The sequence below is a fragment of the Schistocerca serialis genome, chromosome 8 (genome assembly GCF_023864345.2).
Source record: "Schistocerca serialis cubense isolate TAMUIC-IGC-003099 chromosome 8, iqSchSeri2.2, whole genome shotgun sequence".
NCBI classification, from domain to species: domain Eukaryota; kingdom Metazoa; phylum Arthropoda; class Insecta; order Orthoptera; family Acrididae; genus Schistocerca; species Schistocerca serialis.
This window is the reverse complement of record NC_064645.1, coordinates 275,527,631-275,548,096: the sequence shown is the minus strand read 5'-3', so window position 1 is coordinate 275,548,096 and position 20,466 is coordinate 275,527,631. Positions and strand designations below refer to the sequence as shown.

Here is a 20,466-nt window from a genome sequence, read left to right as displayed (position 1 = left end):
TGTTAGTAAATGGGTTCCCCTCCATACCACTCTAGAAGCCATTGCTGTCAGGGTCCATCTGGCCACTCCAATCACAATCTGTGATCTCTACCTCCATCCTGACAGGCAGCCCACATCCCACACCCTCACCACCCTTCTTCAACAACTCCCTTCTCCCTTCGTGCTATTAGGGGACTTTAATGCCCACAACCCTCTTTGGAGTAGTTGTACAACTATTGCCCTGGGCAGGACAGTTGAAGCCGTTCTGGTAGCGTTTGAGCTCTGTTTACTGAACACAGGCACTCCCACACACTTTAGCGTGGCAAACGGCACTCTCTCTACCATTGACCTCTCCATCTGCAGTCCCGGTCGTCTTCCCTCCATTCAGTGGGGAGTCCATGATGACGTATGTGACAGCGACCATTATCCGATTGTTTTGACCTTCCTTCAGTGTCTTTCGCTCCGTCACCCTCCCAGGTAGGCCATATCTAAGGCTGATTGGGTTGCCTTCTCTTCTGCTCCCATCCCCCCTGTATTTCCACATAACAGTGTTGATGAATCTATTCAAACTTTGACTGCTGCCATCCTTTCAGCAGCTCCTTCATCCTTAGGTTCCCCACGCTGGAAGATGGTCCCTTGGTGGACTCCGGAAATTGCTGCAACCATAAAAGATGGCCGCCGTCCTCTTCAACACTTCAGGTGGCAACCTTCTACTGCTCTTCTTCTGGTCTTTAAATGACTCCACACCCAGGCCCGCTACCTAAACAAATTTCAGAAACGGATTTGTTGGGAACAATATGTAGTTGCCATAGGGCCACACACCCCCTCTTCACAAGACTGGGCGAAACTCAGGTGAATTTTTGGTCACCATCCACCCACAGGGGTTGCAGGAATTTCTGTGTATGGTTTTGTCCCTACCAATCTGGACCTTGTAGCAGAAAATTTCACTCAACACTTTGTTCAAGCTTCGGCGTTGGCTCAGTATGCACCCACGTTCCTTCTCCTGAAAGAGCGCTCAGAATGACTTGCATTGTCTTTTGTTTCTCACTGCTCGGAGCCATAAAATGCTCCATTCAGTGAGTGGGAATTTGCCAACGCCCTCGCCCTTTGTCCTGATGTTGCTCCTGGACCGGATTGGATACATAACCAAATGCTCCAATACTTATCGGTGTCTGGCCACCATTGTATACTGACCCTCTTCAACCATCTGTGGAGTGAGGGAGTTTTTTCTACCCAGTGGCAGGAAAGCATTGTTGTTCCGGTGTTGAAGGTGCCTCTTTAGCTAGGATAGCTATCGTCCAATTAGCCTTACTAACACCCTCTGCAAGCTGCTTGAACGCATGGTGAGTTGGCGGCTGTTTTGGATCCTTGAATCCTGCAACCTTTTGTCATCGGCTCAAAGTGGCTTTCGCTGTGGCCACTCTACAGTGGATAACTTGGTGGACCTGGACTCTGCTATCCGGTCGGCTTTTGCCCATTGGCAACACCTCCTTGCAGTCTTCTTTGATCTGCATAAAGCCTATGACACCTCCTTACCGAGCGAGGTGGCGCAGTGGTTAGCACACTGGACTCGCATTCGGGAGGACGACGGTTCAATCTCGTCTCCGGTCATCCTGATTTAGGTTTTCCATGATTTCCCTAAATCGCTTCAGGCAAATGCCGGGATGGTTCCTTTGAAAGGGCACGGCCGATTTCCTTCCCCATCCTTCCCTCACCCGAGCTTGCGCTCCGTCTCTAATGACCTCGTTGTCGACGGGACGTTAAACACTAATCTCCTCCTCCTCCACACCTCCTTGTGCCACCACATCCTCACCACCCTTCACAAATGGGGCCTTCGTGGCACTCTGCCCATTTTTATCCATAACTTCCTTTCTTGTTCCCCTTTTCAGGTCCAAGTTGGCTGCTCCTACAGCACTCCCCATTGGCAAGAAAACGGGGTTCAACAGGGTTCTGTGCTGAGCGTCCCTCTCGTTCTCATAGCTATTAATGGTCTGGTGACAGCTGTTAGGCCGACAGTGTTCCCCTCTTTGTATGCTGACAATTTTTGTATCTACCTTGCTTCCCCATAATCAGCGATGCAGAACGCTGTCTACAGGGAGCAATCTGCCAGGCGCACTCACGGGCTCTCTCCCATGGCTTTCAGTTTTCAGCGGCCAAGACATGTGTCATGCGTTTCTGCCATCGCCATACAGACTAGCCCCGTACTTAGCCTTCTTGCAGAGGCAGGGATTCCACCACTGCAAGTTTTGTGCTAACAACAGCTGATATCTTATGCTCTCTGCCTTTGCTGCACCCCAAGGCACCCTAATTATGGTCTCCTTTATCCAGACACAGAGGTAACCCTGTTGCAGTGGCGGCCATGATGTGGGCTTACCATGGCTGTCCGCATTCAGTCGTTCTTTTCTGAGCTCCAGCATTTCCCTTTACCGCCTCTTTCCTCCACTCACGCGCGTACCCCTCCTTGGTGAGTCTCACGGCCACAGCTGTCTTGATCTCTCAATCGATTTGAAGGATTCCGTCCCTCCGATGGCTCTTCACCACCAGTTCTACTGTCTCCTCAGTTCATTCCAAGGTTCAGAAGTGATTTATACTGATGGCTCCATGGTTGCTGGTTGCACTGGTTTAGCTTACACCTATGCACAATGCACAGAACTTTATTCCTTGCCCGATGGCTGTAGTGTTTTTACTGCAGAATTGATAGCCATTTTGTGCGCACTGGACCATATCCACTCCTGCTCAGGACTATCCTTAACTATCCGTAGTGACTCATGGAGCGGTTTGCACGCTATTGGCCAGTGTTTCTCTCACTGCCCATTGGTCATCGCTATCCAGGACTTCCTTTCTCTCCTAGCTCAATGTGGATGCTCAGTGGTTTTCATTTGGACCTCAGGCCATGTTGGGATTCCTGGCAATGAACTTACCAATCAACTGGCTAAGTTAGCTACTACCAGGCCATCTCTTGCTCTTGGCATTCCGGAAATAGACCTTCGCTTGGCATTACACCATCAGGTTTTGGGCCTTTGGGATGCAAAATGGCACACTCTTTCTTCACCGAATAAGCTCAGGGCAGTTAAGGACTCTACAACTCCGTGGTGGTCCTCCTTCTGGGCCTCTCGTAAGGCCTCTGTCATCCTATGCCGGCTCCGCATCGGCCATTCTGGTTGACTCACGGTTATCTCCTCCATTGTGAGGACCCCCCTCCTCTCTGTCATTGTGGATCGAGTTTGACTGTGGCCCACATCTTATTGGACTGCCCCAACTTAGCCACCCTGCGATGGACTTTTAGCTTTCCGGACTCACTATCCCTGGTATTGGCTGACAATGCCTCAGTGGCAGATCTTGTTTTACGTTTTATTCATGCTGGAGGTTTTTATCGCTTTATTTGAGGGAGTGATCTTCCACCTTATCGGTGAGACGAGGGAATTGCAGGCTCTCTTGCCCCCCCTCCCTCTTGGCTTCAACTTGGTGGTTCACCCCGGCATTCTGCCTTCCCACTCCTTTCCTTATGGAGTCTGTTATGTCTTGAGCATCTCTCTTGTCTCCTGTGCTTCTTCCTTCGCGCCCCTGTCGTTAAGCACTTCCTTTTCCTCACCTCTTCTTCTCTCCTTTTCCTTCCTTCCCTGTCAATAGTTTATCATTTTATGGATATTGTGGTTCCCTCTTGTAATGTGGGATTAATCTAAGGTCGGAGGGACTGATGACTGCACAGATTGGTCCCTTCTCCACCCAACCAACCACCCCTAACCTCCCAGGACACCCCATTGTGGCCAGTTACTGAGCCTCCACTGAGAGAATCTCTGCTCTAATGGACAAACACCTTCCACCTATACATAATCTAGCCTATCAACCAACAATTTCCTCCACTAGGTCTCTACACCTTTATCACACAACACCTTGCTCATCACTGTTGATGCCACCTCCCTCTACACTAACATCCCCAATGCCTATGGCTTTGTCGCAGTTGAACAGTACCATTTCCAATGCCAAACTCACTCAAAACCTGCAATCTCCTTTCTGTTCGCCATGCTCAACTATATCATCACCCACAATTGTTTCTTCTTTGGAGGCATCACCAGCAAAATATTCTGTGATACAGCAGTGGGCACCCACGTGGCAACATCCTATGCCATCCTATTCATGGACTATCTAGAGGAATCCTTCCTAACCACCCAGAATCCCAAACTTCTGATATGGTTGAGACTGACTGCTGACATCTTCGTGGTGTGGAATGAGGGTGCGACACCCTATCCACATTCCTCCAGAACCCCAACACCTTCTCCACCATTCACTACACCTGATCCTCCTCAACCCAAAAAGGCATCTTCCTTTTGTTGACCTCCACCTCACAGATGGCTACATCAGTATCTCCATCCATATCAAATGTACTAACACCAGGAATACCTCTACTTTGACTGCTGCCACCCATTCCATACCAAGACGTTCCTTACATACATCCTAACTACCTGTGGTGATCTCATCTACACAGATTAAAGTTTCCCTCCCAGTCTTGTACAGAAACTGATAACTTGTGCCTTGTTTCTCCAGTCACACCACCTCCCACATACCCACTTTCTGGCCACAAAGGAGCAACCCCTTAATGACTCAGTACCACCCAGGACAGGAGCAACAGAATCAGATTCTCTGCAAATATTTTGACTTTCTGTCACCATGCCCTGAAGTGAGGCATATCGTGCCTACTATCCTTCTGATGCCTCAGACAGTGGCATTCCATCGCCCACCAAACCCATGTATTATCAGTGTCCATCACTACTTCACCCATGCTCCCAACCCCAAACCTCATGGCTCATGTTCCTGCAATAGATCGAGAAGGAAGACCTCTCCCATACATCCTCCTGCCACCACCTACTCCAGTACAGCTATAGGCATCTTGTATCCCATCAGAAGCAGGCTATCTGTGAAAGCAGTCAGGTGGTCTATAAACTAAGCTGCAATCACTATACTGCTTTCTACAGGGTCATGAAGACTAACAAACTGTCTGTCCATATGAATGACCACTGACAAACTGTGGCCAAGAAATGGCTGGACCACCCAGTTGCTGAACGTGCTGTCCAACACAGAGTGCTTCACTTCAATGACTGCTTTGCAGCCTGCATCATGTGGATCCTTCCTGCCAACACCAGCTTTTCTGAATTGTGCAGGTGGGAACTCTCCCTGCAATAATTGCCATAATCCTCCTGCCTTAACCTTCACTAGTCCCAGTCCTCCACATGCCTATATCCTTTCCCCACCACATCCTGCAGGCTCCCACAAACAGCATTACACCTTCCCCCATCCCCCCTCCTATTCCTCTCTATCCACCACATGCCTCCTCTTTAACCCCACCACCAACTGCGTCTCCGATCAGGCATAGTTATAACTTCGTTCAGTCAAAGTGGCCTGAGACACTGGTCATGTGTGTGAGCTGTGTTTCTGTGAATGTGTGTGTGTTTTCTGCTTTAGAAGAAAGTCTTTTGGCTGAAACCTAAACTGTACAGCAGTCTTCTCATTGTGGTTGTCTGCAACTCAGCGGCACCTTTGTATAGTGAGCAGCAATCTATCCTTTTCATAATCATCATCAGGACTTCCTTCCAGAATGTTGGGTGTGAACCTTGTGAACAATGTACCTCTGTTGATCTCTGTCCTGTTTTAGCTTTCCTCTCTCCACTGCATCCCACTTTACTCCTGCCCTGTTGAAATCTTCAATGACCTGGTCCTCCTATACCATCCTAGGCTGCCCATTTGGTCATATTACTGGTACCTCCATCTCCAAATACAGATATGGAAATCAAGTCAAGTACATTCACTTCACATGACCTAACCACTTCAGTCTTGCAGTGCTCATTCTTTCGTACACAGTCAAGGTCACCTGTAAATCTCTCCTGTTCTGTTGTAGAGCTGACCTAAGAAAATTCATCATACATCCATAGTTGAAATGGAGGACAGTGCGACGTCGGCTGCCATAAAATTATATTAAAAATGAAGAAATTCCTCCAGCTGTATTTAAGGTGTCGATTTTATTTTGGAACTAGTTTCAATGTTGTAACAACGTCATCTTCAGGCCCTATAAAATATACCATACATACAACAACCAATGTGACATCAGTACTCTATGAGTTATTATGTAAACAAATATATTATAGTCGTATTACATAATGGATGAATTCAGTAAATTTAATTACATTTTGGCCATATTCATTAAATGCAATCATTCTGGAAATTAACAATTTATGTGGTACCAATAAGTACAAATGAAATTATATGTACATGATTGTTTTATTACAGATCAATGTCAAGCATTAAATGAAATGGGAGTATATATAAAAAACCTAGGTGACAAGCCATTATGCTTATGGATAATAAACAGTGCTAAAAAGAATATGCATTGCTAATCAGACATATATAGGGTAAGATCCATTATTAAAGAATAGTAAAGGGCAGGAAAGGTAGAAATAGAGTTATGTTTGCATAACACTGCATCATACTTAATTGACAGTGAAGCAAGTTACTGAAACCACATCAATCATAATGTCGCAAAATAAATAATAAGAAAGCGGAAAATGAGTATGGAACCTAGTTAATGAAAGGTAGTCTGTGGTGTAAAATACATGCTAATCAATCTAAAACCTACTCATTCAAATAAAAATGTAAGTTAATGCCACTGAAAAACCTTTTTTCAACATTTTGTCTCATCAACAGCAGTATCCTTGGTCACAAGTAGTGTAATTCTAGTATGCTTACGTGGTCAGTAAAACGATAAAGCTCATAGCAATACTCCAAAAGAAATAACTAGGAATTGACAGCTGAAACAATTCGTCACACCTGTAAAATATATGCTGTTTCTCTAATAAACACCAGAACAAAGGCATACAGTAAAGTATACAGTGAATAACATTTGTATTGTAAATGTGATCTAGTCAAAGGTTGATTATGTTAACTACACTCAGTGACATGCTTAATCACCACTAATTAGGACAGCAGAAAGTCTAACAACCAATTATCACAATTACACCATGGGTACTCATTCTTTTCGCTTATCCATATACATCAGTTCTTGTATAAGATTAATAATTGAAATATAAGCTGTCCACTGATTACAAGAACAAGCATTGGGAGTGGGAAGTAAAATTATTCTGAACACAAGGTTTCTTAAGTAATTAAGATGAAACTGACTTGTAACAGTGAAAGATGATAATGCGTCCAGTATGGAGTCTGACAAGGGAAAGCGAATTCTCTATTGAATTGACCACATAGTCAACTCCATAATAGGTATAACCGAGCACAAACACATATAATCAATACTGACGGACAAATCTCCATATATAGGGGCGTCAATCCAAGCACATGAATTCACATAATCTAGAGGCCAATCATCAACCACTGTATGGAAAACCATGAGAATCTGTACGGATGACTGGCACCCGGTAATCGTTAACAGGCCAATGTCTCTCGCAATAACGCATCATGTAACCAAAGGAATAAAATTGGTCCTACTTACAACACAACATATGTAAATATTTATGATACTGTTTATCTGCACTACTGACAAAATACAAAATACTATTAACTTCAAAGTGAGTGATTATTTCCTGTACATGCAGAAGTCAGTACTGCTCTATACTGTATGTCGAAGGAAACCAAAAGTAGTATTTACAACTGTATCGATGTCTACTGATCAAATAGTTTGAAACCCAAATACATAATCATTGTTATCATGCAATACTCATGGAGTAGAACACATCGACATCATTCTTTCATCATCAAACTCCGATTATACTCTTCGGCACTACTAAATCAAGGTGAACTATAATCTTATTTTCACAGATGAACTCCGTTACAATCACTCCCCCTAGTGTATAATAACCATGTATTAATCCTGTAACTTATAGTAGTATGTAATCATAACATAAAATACAGCTCTATATAAAGATGCACATCGTTCTAGATGAAAGATCCTTTATGATAAAAACATCATGGCTCCTTTTGCTTCTCTGTTTAAAGCTTCTAGTTTGGCACTTTCATGATATGACACTACCCAGATAACAGAAACTTTTTGCACATTCAACCTTCCCAACTTACAGTATGATATTACACGGTGTGGGTGTCTTACTCATCATCATTCCCACTCTCTCGCTCTTACTCAAGGTCAACTTGAATTTTTCAATTTTTTATCCCAGTAATCCAGCCTTCTCTGAAACTCCATTTCTATATCTCCCGAAAAGACAATGTCATCAACAAAAGAAAAAGCATTGAGATTTTCATTTTCTACTTCTTGATTTCAGTCAGGATTTGTATCCATAAGTGTAGTGAAGAGTAGTAGGGAAAGTGAACTGCCTTGCTAAACAACTCTTTTTCTTGAAATCATTTTGATCTTCAACTTCCTACTTGTACACAGCTTTCACAACCTCCATACAGTATCAGAACTGTGTTAATTAATGAATCAGGAATGTTATGTTTTCTAAAGCATTCCCATATTTTACACCTTGGTACACAGTCTAATGTGTCCCCCCCCCCCCCCCTCCCCTCCCCCCTCCCAAAATCCAGTAACACTATTATCAGAGGTTTTCTTTTTTTCCCAGTGCTTCTTGATTAACTAATCGAGGGAAAAAATGAGGTCTGTCATTCCCCAGTTACTTCTGAATCCATGCTATTGTTCCTCAAATTGAAGTTTTAGGTTTCTCCTCAGTCTCTTTTCTGGGATATGTTCCATTAACTAAAGGCAGTGTGATAGCAGTGTGATTCCTCGATAGTTGGTGCACTTCCATATACTGTCGTTATTTCATCATGGACTTTCCATTGTTTGTGTCAGTGAACTACATAGTTGACTGTAGGTTTGGTGTTTTGTTTATTCTTTTGAGTTTTACAAGCCAGGGCCAACACCTCTTTTCTTTCAGTCCTTTTCCTTTTACCAGAATAAGATGCATCTGCCTCCAAACTTTTGCAGTTTTGTGCCTTTTTTGTGTTTCAATTTGCTTTGTCATTGTCCCTAGCTGTATCACATTATATTTGGTATTTGGCATATTAACTGTAATGTCTTGCCTGTACTATTATTATGCAGATATGACGAAGTCTGTGTCATTGTAAATGATCGGTATTGAACAAAGACTAGTGAATGTTGATTTTTGATCCTGCAAACTGGCAAACAAAGAGTCATGAGGGTTGATTTTTTATTGATACAGGGCCATGCCAAATGTGCTAATAAGAACAAACTAACACAATGGGTGATCTTAAGTTCTCTCACCTTAAACAACTATGCAGAGAATCATTCCATGTAGGCTTTCACGTCCGGCGTCTTTATCAGTAAACTCTTCCGGGCTAAGTTGCCGTGGTCGATCTGTAGAACTTCTTCTCCCTGACGTTTCGTTCTCAACTACGGAGAACATCTTCCGAGGTGAGTCGACGACTGGCTGCTAGGAGCTGGGGCCGCCACTTATATAGAGATCGTAGGGGGCGCCACCACACGTCACATGGCGTTGACGTGCAGCTATCTCTGGCTATCGTCTGTTCCCTCGATTGCAGGCAATCGATTGTCATGTGATTGATGCAACGTCGACCGCCATATCTTATCCAATTTTAATCCTTCTTCTTTACGATTAAAATTGTATTGATGTTTGTGGATTTCAATTGCCTCTCTATACATACATGTATAATAGTGCGACGTCCTTGCTAGCACGCTTGTTTCACCAAATTTTATGTCGTGATCTCCATCCTTAAAAACTATGTTCCGCTACTGCCGATTTGTCGATATGTCCCAAGCGACAGTTTCTTTTGTGCTCCGTCAACCGTGTATTGATGCTTCTTTTTGTAGTTCCTATGTAAACCCTGCCGCAACTACACGGAATTTTATATACCCCTGGGGTGGCTAGGGGGTGACGAGCATCTTTTGTTGATCTTAGGCATTCACTAATTTTCTTAGTAGGTCTAAAAATGGTCTCTACCTGAAACTTGGCTAGTACTTTTCCAATGCGATCCGTGATATTATGGATGAACGGAAGAAATACTTTTCCAGCTGATGGTTGTTGCTGCCTCCTATTTTTAGGCATTTTTCTATTTGGGTGAAGTGCTCAATTAATCTCGTTTTTTGTATAACCATTTTTCGCAAAGGCCATTCGTAAATGATTTAGTTCTTCTTGTAAGTAGCCTGGTTCACAAATATTATTGGCCCTATCCACTAGTGTTTTTATGACCCCCCTCTTTTGCCTAGGGTGGTGGTTTGAGTTCTTATGGAGGTAGCGATCGGTATGTGTACCTTTCCTGTAGACCTTATGGCCTAAGGTCCCATCCGCCCGTTTGATAACTGATACATCCAAGAAGTTAAGCTGTCCATTCTTCTCCTTCTCCATGGTAAATTTAATCTTTGGGTTGATGCTATTTAAGTGTACCAGAAAATCATTCAAGTCTTCTTCCTCATGATTCCATATTACAAAGGTATCATCCACATACCGATACCACTTCGAGGGGCTTTTTTTGGCCGACTGCAATGCTTGATGTTCAAAATATTCCATGAATAAATTCGCAATTGTGGGACTTAGGGGGCTTCCCATGGCTACCCCATCGATCTGTTCATAAAATTCACCATTGTACTGAAAATAGGTTGAGGATAGACAGTGTTGGAACAAGGCTACTATATCAGTAGGGAACATATTGGCTATATGGGAGAGAGCTTCATCAACTGGAACCATCGTGAACAAAGACACTATATCAAAACTGACAAGTATGTCATTAGGACCGACAGTAATTTCCCTCAATTTCTCAATGAAGTGTAGAGAGTTTTTAATATGACTCTCAGTTTTGCCTATGTGAGGTTGTAACAAAGAGGCAAGGTGTCTGGCTAGTTCTTGGGTAAGAGCTCCAATTGTGCTGACTATTGGTCTCAAAGGAACATCAGGTTTATGTATCTTTGGTAATCCATATAATCTCGGAGGATAAGCCTCCGTTTCACAAAGATACTTTTTAACTTCTATACGAATTGAAGACTGTTTTATCAGACGCTTGGTGGCATTCAGCACATTCGTTGTGGGATCCTTTTTCAACTTCTTGTATGTGCTGGGTTCCAGGAGATCACTGATCTTCTTGTGACAATCCTCAGTATTCATTAAAACAGTAACATTTCCCTTGTCAGCGGCAACTATAATAACATTCTTGTCTGCATTGATCTTCCGCAATGCCTTCCCTTCCCCTTGAGACAGATTGCTGCTGGGTGGCTTAGCTTAGCGTAATGTCCTGGAGGTTTCCATTCTAATTTCATCAGCAGAATATGATGGTAACTGACGAATTCCTGCCTCTATATTAGCAATAATGTCCTCCACAGGAATCTTGGGTGAAGTTATTGCAAAATTCCCTCCTTTAGACAGAACAGAAAGTTCTTCCTTAGACAATTCTTTTTCCGATAAATTAATAACCGTTTGGGAATTGTTTGGAATCGGTGTTTCCTGTCGACCCTCTTGTAGACGATCAAACTTGTCCTTCTGCCTATTGGAAGACACTTCTGCACTAATCTCCATAGATCTAAATGTTAAACTGCCCACTTTGTTCCAATGACAAAACTGCATAGTATTGCTAATAAGTAAATGAAGATTGAGCAGTTGGCGATCACATACCGCCAGTCCTCGTCGTGTCTGATGTATCCGCTCACGTAGTAATGCCAGTTCCATACGAGAATAAATACGGTTAGCTTGTGGCGAATGAAACATTCTTCTCACTTTTAAAAACTTGGGAACTATACCGGTATCACGACAGCGTAGCAGAAAAGTGAGTGAGCAAAGTTGTTGACCTTTCTTCTTGCGTAGGTTCTCCAGTCGTCGTACCCTAGTTGAGAAGAACTAAATCATTTACGAATGGCCTTTGCGAAAAATGGTTATACAAAAAATGAGATTAATCGAGCACTTCACCCAAATAGAAAAATGCCTAAAAATAGGAGACAGCAACAACCATCAGCTGGAAAAGTATTTCTTCCGTTCATCCATAATATCACGGATCGCATTGGAAAAGTACTAGCCAAGTTTCAGGTAGAGACCATTTTTAGACCTACTAAGAAAATTAGTGAATGCTTAAGATCAACAAAAGATGCTCGTCACCCCCTAGCCACCCCAGGGGTATATAAAATTCCGTGTAGTTGCGGCAGGGTTTACATAGGAACTACAAAAAGAAGCATCAATACACGGTTGACGGAGCACAAAAGAAACTGTCGCTTGGGACATATCAACAAATCGGCAGTAGCGGAACATGTTTTTAAGGATGGAGATCACGACATAAAATTTGGTGAAACAAGCGTGCTAGCGAGGACGTCGCACTATTATACACGTATGTATAGAGAGGCAATTGAAATCCACAAACATCAATACAATTTTAATCGTAAAGAAGAAGGATTAAAATTGGATAAGACATGGCGGTCGACGTTGCATCAATCACGTGACAATCGATTGCCTGCAATCGAGAGAACAGACGATAGCCAGAGATAGCTGCACATCGATGCCATGTGACGTGTGGTGGCGCCCCCTACGATCTCTGTATAAGCAGCGGCCCCAGCTCCTAGCAGCCAGTCGTCGACTCACCTCGGAAGATGTTCTCCGTAGTTGAGAATGAAACGTCAGGGAGAAGAAGTTCTACAGATCGACCACGGCAACTTAGCCCGGAAGAGTTTACTGATAAACTATGCAGAGAATTAGTGGTCTACTATATTTCTGATTTTCTAATTAAGACATCTGTTTTACAGTTATTTCAGTCAAACAGGTAATTATTTGTGCAAAATAACATTTATCTCTGTGCCTTTTAAAGACATGAGATCGAAGTGTTGCCGAATTGTCTAAGATGCTATCATTTTGTGTCAGTTGTCGAGCTGCTGAACGCTTTTCTGAACCATTGTGTAAATATGACTGTAGTAGTGAATGTAAAATTCTGCTTGTTAGTAATTAATCAAAATCAGATGATTTTTATGTCACTTAGACAAGTGTGATTCAATTGAAAGAACTATAATTTTTATTGTTTTTGATTGTAACAAAATGGTATTAATTGTAACAAAATGAATAAAAAACATGCCATTTTTACATAGTCTCCCTGGCATTGAATACATGTATTCCAGCACTTTGGAAGTGCATAGATACCACAATGAAAGAATTCTTTTAGTTGTGTGTGTGGCCAGTTGTGCAGCGGGGTTTTCACCTCTTCGTCACTTCTGAAATCCCTGCCTCCCATTGTTTCTTCGAGGGCACTGAACAGATGAAAGTTACAAAGAGCAATATCTGGTGAATAAGGAGGATGCACCAGACATTCAGGTTTAATTTTATGGATAGTTGCAACTGTCTTTGGGCTGTATTCGGTTGAGTGTTGTCATGCTGTAGCAATACTCCTGAAATCATAAGTCCTCATAATTTATTCCTGATTACAGGGTGAAGTTGATTTTTCAGCATGTCATGACAAGAAGTATTGGTTACCATAATTGCCCTATCCATGTAATGCTCCAGGATTACTCCATTTATTTGCCAGAGGAGAATGAGCATTGACTTTTCAAGCAGATCGTTGAGCGCAGATTTTTTTTGTTTTGGCATTGAGCTGTGGCACTATTACTTGCATATCCTTATCATTTCTGGTTGGTGATAGTGAATCAAAGTCTCATTACCTGTAACAATTTTTCCCAGAAATGCATCACTTTTGAAGTGAAAATGATGCAAAAGTTCTTCACAACCATCAGTGCGATGGTCTTTCAATTCATCAGTCAACTGATGTGGCACCTTTCTTGCAGACATCTTATAGAAGTGCAGTACATTGTGAAGAATATTCTGTGCTGAACCAGTACTAATCTTCAAAATTGTGACTATTTCATTCAGAGTTACATGTCTCTTCTCCTTTACAAGCTCCTCCACTAAAGATATTTTCTCGTCCATCACTACACGGTGAGCATGCCCTGGTCATGGGGCATCCTCCACAGAAGTTACACCATTTTTAAGCTTCCTACACCACTCATACACCTACTGCATTGACAAACACAATTCACCATACTACACTGTCATTCAGCGATGACTTTTGATTGGTTTGAGACCTTCACTATACAAAAAATGTATCACACATACTGCTCAATTGCAGTGCATGTTGACAGCAGGAAGGCCAACTTGTTGCAGACACTGCTGCCTTCTCCTGCATTGTAGCATCTCTCTGCTACCTGTTAGTCACTTTCTGAATCTCAAGGACACTAATGCCACCTACCAACTCCATCCCACAACTTTTTGAAATAATATGGAACTTTTAAGTTTCTCATTTGACTCACAGTCATACATGTAATTTCAATAAGTTTTCTGTTCCTGGTATCAGCTGGGCAATACTTTCTTGACAGGTTAGATAATTTATGGATCCTTACCACAAACAGTGTAATAATATGGTATTAATATTTTCCTTGTCTTTATGTGACTTATAAAATTGAGGTTTATTTCCTTCCTTTATAGCCAAATTGCACAGCCAATTCCTGACAGATCTTTTTGGCAGTATCTTTCTCATACTCTCTCAACTAATATAGCTTCCACTTCCAAAAATCTTACAAGGAATCCCTCGAGTCTGAGGTCACAAAAGGTCGATGATGTTTATGGCATTCGAATTTGACACCCCACATAGTGTCTACTATGCAACCACAATATTGGCTACAATGGCAGCAGTGGCAGGACTGAAGGTATCCAGTAATGAGCACAGCAAGAGGCTACAGAGCATAGTTGAACTGCTCAGTTAACGAGTAACTCAACAGTGCTACTGGTATTGATATAAAGCAGAGCAATGGGAATGATAAACAAAGCAAACATTCCCATTATATCTACTACAACAATTGCCATAGTTGACATTCATCAGAAAGGAAACCAAGAAATTTCACAGAGTGAGAAAGAAGTGGCAGATGAAATATTAGAATTTCTGCAAGATGAGTCAGTGATATATGTGGTGTGGTATAAGCTCAACTGAGCGGACAATGTACATTAGGAGTACAATGATGATGATACATGCTTAACAGCTGAAAGTGATACTGAAAGAGATGTCAGGCCATGTAGTTCATCATCCTTGTTGGACAAGGAGCCACAAATCCTGTCTCCAATGAAATGTAGTAAAGGACAATCATAGTCCAAGCAGCAGGTACTAAACATAATTATGCACATGGAAGATCATCCACAGCATTGTAAAGAAACAATTATGAACAGATTTCAAATAAGTTCACAGGAATATGACTACGTAGTGCTTAAGAAAAACTGTGGTTGTTCAAGGGAGGACAAGGCACACTTGTTACAAAAACTGGTGTTTTCGTGTTTCAAGGATGTTCAATACAATTTACAGGTTGTCACATGATAGTGACCTGCTACATTATGCACATCAAATTGCATACGACACAGATTAAAGTGGTGTCAAGGGAAGCAGTGAGTGGTTGCAGAACTTAAGATAACGAAATTTTGATCAAACCATCAACTTGACTGTGCACAGCAAATTGTAGAATTGGCCCAAAACTTTGTAGATGAGGTAAGCAAACTTATCCCATTGCTCAGTAAGGAATCAGGATTTGAATAAGAAATGTATATGAAAGGGACCCTGGAAATTTCTTGAATGTAGACAATGTATATTTTGTGAAATGTGATACATACATCTCATAAAAGGCTGATCTCTACACCTCCTGGACACTTAGTTTCTGTTTCCTTCATGATGCACATAGTGAGTCATTAGCAGCTAATATTTTTCTTCTCATAATTGTTAACACAATACTTTCAGTGAGCCTTACTAAAGATTGAACTTGGACCTCACACTCAAGAGGTTCCTTGTTAGAACACCATTTGTCATCCAGTACCATCCAGACCTTGAATGCCTCAGTACTTCACTCTGCCAAGGCTAAGACTTTCTCAGGTGAAAACCTGAAATGAAATCCTCTCTCTCACTTTGTTATCCTCCACCCATCGTAGCCTTCTGGCACCTTCCTGACCTCTTGCCAGGGATCAACACTGTTGAATAAATTATCTTAATAGAATAGTATTTGCTTTTGAATTCTCTCTCTCCATTCTAGATTAATTTATGACTATGCACTGAACCTTAGGCTTCAGTTCTATGTTATATCACTTATGCATCAATCCTTCACATTCAGTGAAACACTGGTACTTCACATTAGAATTCATCTATCTGTATATAATAAAAATTTTGTCATTATTCAGTGTTTGCCTGCTGGTACTTCACATTAACATTCATCTAGCTGCATATAATAAGAATTTTGTCTTTATTCAGTGTTTGCCAGCATTGTATTTAAGCAAACCATTTGTTCACATAAGGCATAACATGATACAGAAGGGTTCCCACTAAACCTTTTTCAATGACTGCAAAGTTTTATTACAAGAACATGGAAAACATGTTATGAACAGAGGTCTATGGCATCATCCGAAAACACTAAAGATACTATATATTCCATGGTAGTTTTCCAGCTGATCCCTCATGATTTACAGACATGGTTAGTAGACACATACCACCACTTACCGTTCATTATACTTGGACAGTTGCCAGGCACTATACACATCCACATCACTCTGCTTGGGAGATTCAAAAATTTCCAAATGATCCATACTAACTTTTCAAGTCAGGATATTAGACAACAGTTGGTCTGCTACACTTATAAAATTGATGCCAAAGGCTTCTACCCTCACATTCTCTAACGTCTTTATCAACTTGTGTGATACTTCCAGACCGTCATCCCTATCCAAGGTTCAGGCTGTTGCATTTCTTCCCATTCTAAAAATGTCCCATGCATTTGCTCATTACCACACTCTAGTCACACCACTTGTAATCCTATGACATGAAACCACACATGGTGCTTACCAACCTCAGTGAGTTCACTGTACAGTGTTTTGTATAAGAATGACAGTCAACAAACTGACTAAGTGCATGAACAGGCCTAGAAGAACCATCTGTTTTTGATTGGGGGGGAGACACCCAGTACATAGTGGCCACACATCACACATGTTCTGCAGTATGAATCAAAGGACCTGATTGCCTGCTATAATACAAGGACTGTTTGAATCCTCTCACATTTGCACTCTTTGGCAGCATCACTTCTGCAGCAAAAGTATGTGTCCAAAGATACCTGGCACATATAAAAGAGAGTGACAGCAGCAGTATCATTTTTATAGTAAGAAAAAGTACATATTCTGGATGTATATGTTTCTGGGTTTGTGGGTGCACAGAGCTCTTAATAATTCTTGTTTGAGAAATAACCTTTTTCATGTCTAGTTTTTAGATATTGTTTTAAGCTTTATGAGGTGAAACTAAGTAAACTCTTAATTTGTTTCTGACCGTGTATGTCTTTTTTGTGTATTTTATTCTGTGTGATGCTCTCTAAAATCTAAGGGCTATTATTATTCCTCACTTGTTATTCTCTCCTTTAAATAAGCAGTTGCTCAGTCTTTGGATGATTTATAAAAACTGAAAATTGCCTAGTAAGTGTATACCTTCGTTTATTCAAAGTCATGTTGTGTCTTCATTTAAGATTATGTTAGTTTTTTTGAATGATGTCATAGATCTTTGTTCCTGTGACGTGGTGGGATGTGTCCACTAACCATGTCTGTAAATCATGAGGGATCTGCTGGAAAATGATCATGGAATATATAATATCTTTAGTATTTTTGAATGATGTCATAGATGTTTTGTTCCTACCACAGTTTCCATGTTCTTGTAATAAAAGTTTGCAGTCATCGAGAAAGGTTTAGTGTGAACACTTCAATATCATGTTATGTCTTATGTGAACAAATGATTTACTTAAATGTGATGCTGGCAAACACGAACTACAGACAAAAATTTTATTGTATGTGGACAGATGAATGTTAATGTGAAGTACCAGTGTTTCACTGGATGTGAAGGATTGATGCATAAGTGATGTAACATAGAACTGAAGTCTAAGCTTCAGTACATAGTGATAAATTAATCTAGAATGGGGGAGAGAATTCAAAAGCAAATAGTAATCCATTAAGAAACCCTTTTCTTCATTCTGTATGCTTCTTCCCTACATTAATCCATGCATATACTGTGTCCACATTTATGGTTTTGGTTTTCTTTAATAATTTCTCATTTCTAACTAGATGATTGCATAAGTTTTTGTCTTTCTCTTTGTCAAGGTTGTACAGAGAGTTGTGTTCCTCCATGAGGAACTCATGAAGCTTCCTTCATTTCCAAGAAAAGCTTTGGAAGCAGACCTTGACTTGTACAAAGGAGGTGAAATGGGCAAGGTTGGTATTCTGCAGTGTATTTAAGTGTTGTTTCTGAACAATTGTTAAAATAGTGCAAGCATTTTCAACCTTTTGAATCTGTAACACTGCATTTGTCATATTTAACTGGTCTAAATTCTTTGAAATACATTCTTTCACATAAATAATTTTGATACAATTGCAGATTGTTGGTGTACAGCTCTTTCAGTGCTTAATTTAGCCAGATACTTGTTTTTTTTTTTTTTAAGAATAGTGTTACATGCCATATTATTTTGTATGTTACTAGTGTATAATTTTAAAAAAAACATAATTGGGAAGATGTGGGATTTTCAAAAAAGCCTGTGTATTCAGTTATCAGTCAAGGGGAACCAAATGAGGCAGCTTATTCATTAAAACCTATTGTAAGGGGGAATCGGATTGTAGTCTCCATGAGGCCACTGTAAATCTCTGTGATTTCCCAAAAAGATCACTTCAAGAGAATGCCACAATACTTCCTTTGAAAATTTTACACCCAATTTTCTCATTCATCCTCCACCCCCTAAGCCAGGTCTTTGTCTGTGTTAATCTAAGTGTAATTGAAAATAATCAGTGTTTGAAAATATAATGTAGTATGGATAGATAAAAAATCTATTCACCAAGCTGTAGCAAAAGAAAACACCTATAAAAGATATGAAAATGCTCAAGCTTTTGGAGCCAGTGGCTCCACCTTCTGGCAGGAGGACTTAAGGAAAAGGAATAGGGATGAAGGGAAAGAACTGGCAAGGTTTAGGAAATGGGGAGAGTTGTGCGAAAATCACCCAGAACCCTGGGTCAGGGGAGACTTACTGGAAAGTTTAAGAGGGAAATGCTGATTGTTGGTGCCTGCATCAGACAAGATTTGAAAACCAGAGAACTTAACGTTGGAAGATAGAGATTACTGAAAAATCATCTTGCAACAGTCAATAAGAGTGGAAAGCTAAGTGCATTATACCTGGTAGACATGTGAGGGGGCGGGGAAAAGAAACAGACAGATCAGAAAATAAAAGATGTAGAAATAAAGGGAGCAAAGAAAGGATGTACTTATTGAAAAGAAATGCTGAGCTTACATAAATTAACTTAAATTTAGGCAAGGTGGGTAGCAAGAACCAGTACATGTAACACCTGTTTTGACCTGCAGAGTGGGGAGAATTGTGGTGGGAAAAATCTCAGACAAAATGGACATCATTTCAGGACACAATTTTAGAAAGTCATAGCCTCGTCAAGGTAGCTGATTAATACATTCAAGACCAGGACAGTATTGAGTGACAAGATATGTACTCCTAAGTTGTTTTGTGGAGGCATCAGCACTACTAAGACTGATTGTGAAGGCAAGCAAGGGTCTACGCCATATTTCTGACACTTCTGTATACAGCATGTGCCATCAAGATCCCATCCGTATGGTGCAAATTGACAAATAGAAACCTCAGGCCCCTCACAAAGATTAATATCTCATCGACAGAACTTTTTACCCCACCCAAACGATGCGTTCCCACCTTTTACCTTTAGTTCTTCCTAAGATCCACAAACCCTATCACCCTTGCCGTACCATATTGCTGGCTTTGAAGCACCCACTAAACATATCTCTGCCATGGTTTCTTAGGCCACAGACCGTCGTATCTCCACTTAGGTACACCTGCCCTTTATACTTAGTGAATGCCAGGTACGCTCCCTTATCCTTTCTGAGTATGCCTCATGGTTCAGTACTCTAGTGTACATTTCTATGTATACAATAATTAAGTATCATCTGGTAAAGATATAAATCTAACTTAAACTTCGCATTCATTCTTTAATATATCATTTACTCCCTAGAGTCCACCTCTACTTGCCAACTTCTATATTTTCAATAGATACTATGTCTACATATACTATTTACTTCCCACTAGCCTTCAATTCATCAGAGTATTCATTACGCTGACGTTTCTTAATGATCTACATGACTAATTCTACTACTACTTTCATTTTATTTCTTTGTTCACGCCTCTCTCTTATTTATTCATTACTCATTACTGCTTTATAGTTGGTTGTTATGTATGTGCACCTCTTCTTATGTATATTCGATGCAGAACCATAATTAATGTCATGTGACTAGGGCCGCCCGTCAGGTAGACCGTTTGCCAGGTGCAAGTCTTTCGATTTGACGCCACTTCGGCAATCGGGATGAAGTGATGATGATTAGGACAACACAACACCCAGTCCCCGAGCGGAGAAAATCTCCGACCCAGCCGGGAATCGAACCCGGGCCCTTAGGATTGACATTCTGTCACGCTGA

General features: G+C 41.2%; 1 protein-coding gene across 1 annotated transcript in view; it reads left to right on the top strand.

The window, feature by feature from the left end:
• The window catches only part of LOC126416075 (protein unc-80 homolog), a 1,008,688-nt gene that overhangs the window by 679,133 nt on the left and 309,089 nt on the right, over positions 1-20,466 (top strand). The window contains exon 45 of the mRNA XM_050083557.1: positions 18,090-18,200. Within this exon, the coding sequence (XP_049939514.1) occupies positions 18,090-18,200 (111 nt within the window). The remainder of the gene's footprint in view (positions 1-18,089; positions 18,201-20,466) is intronic.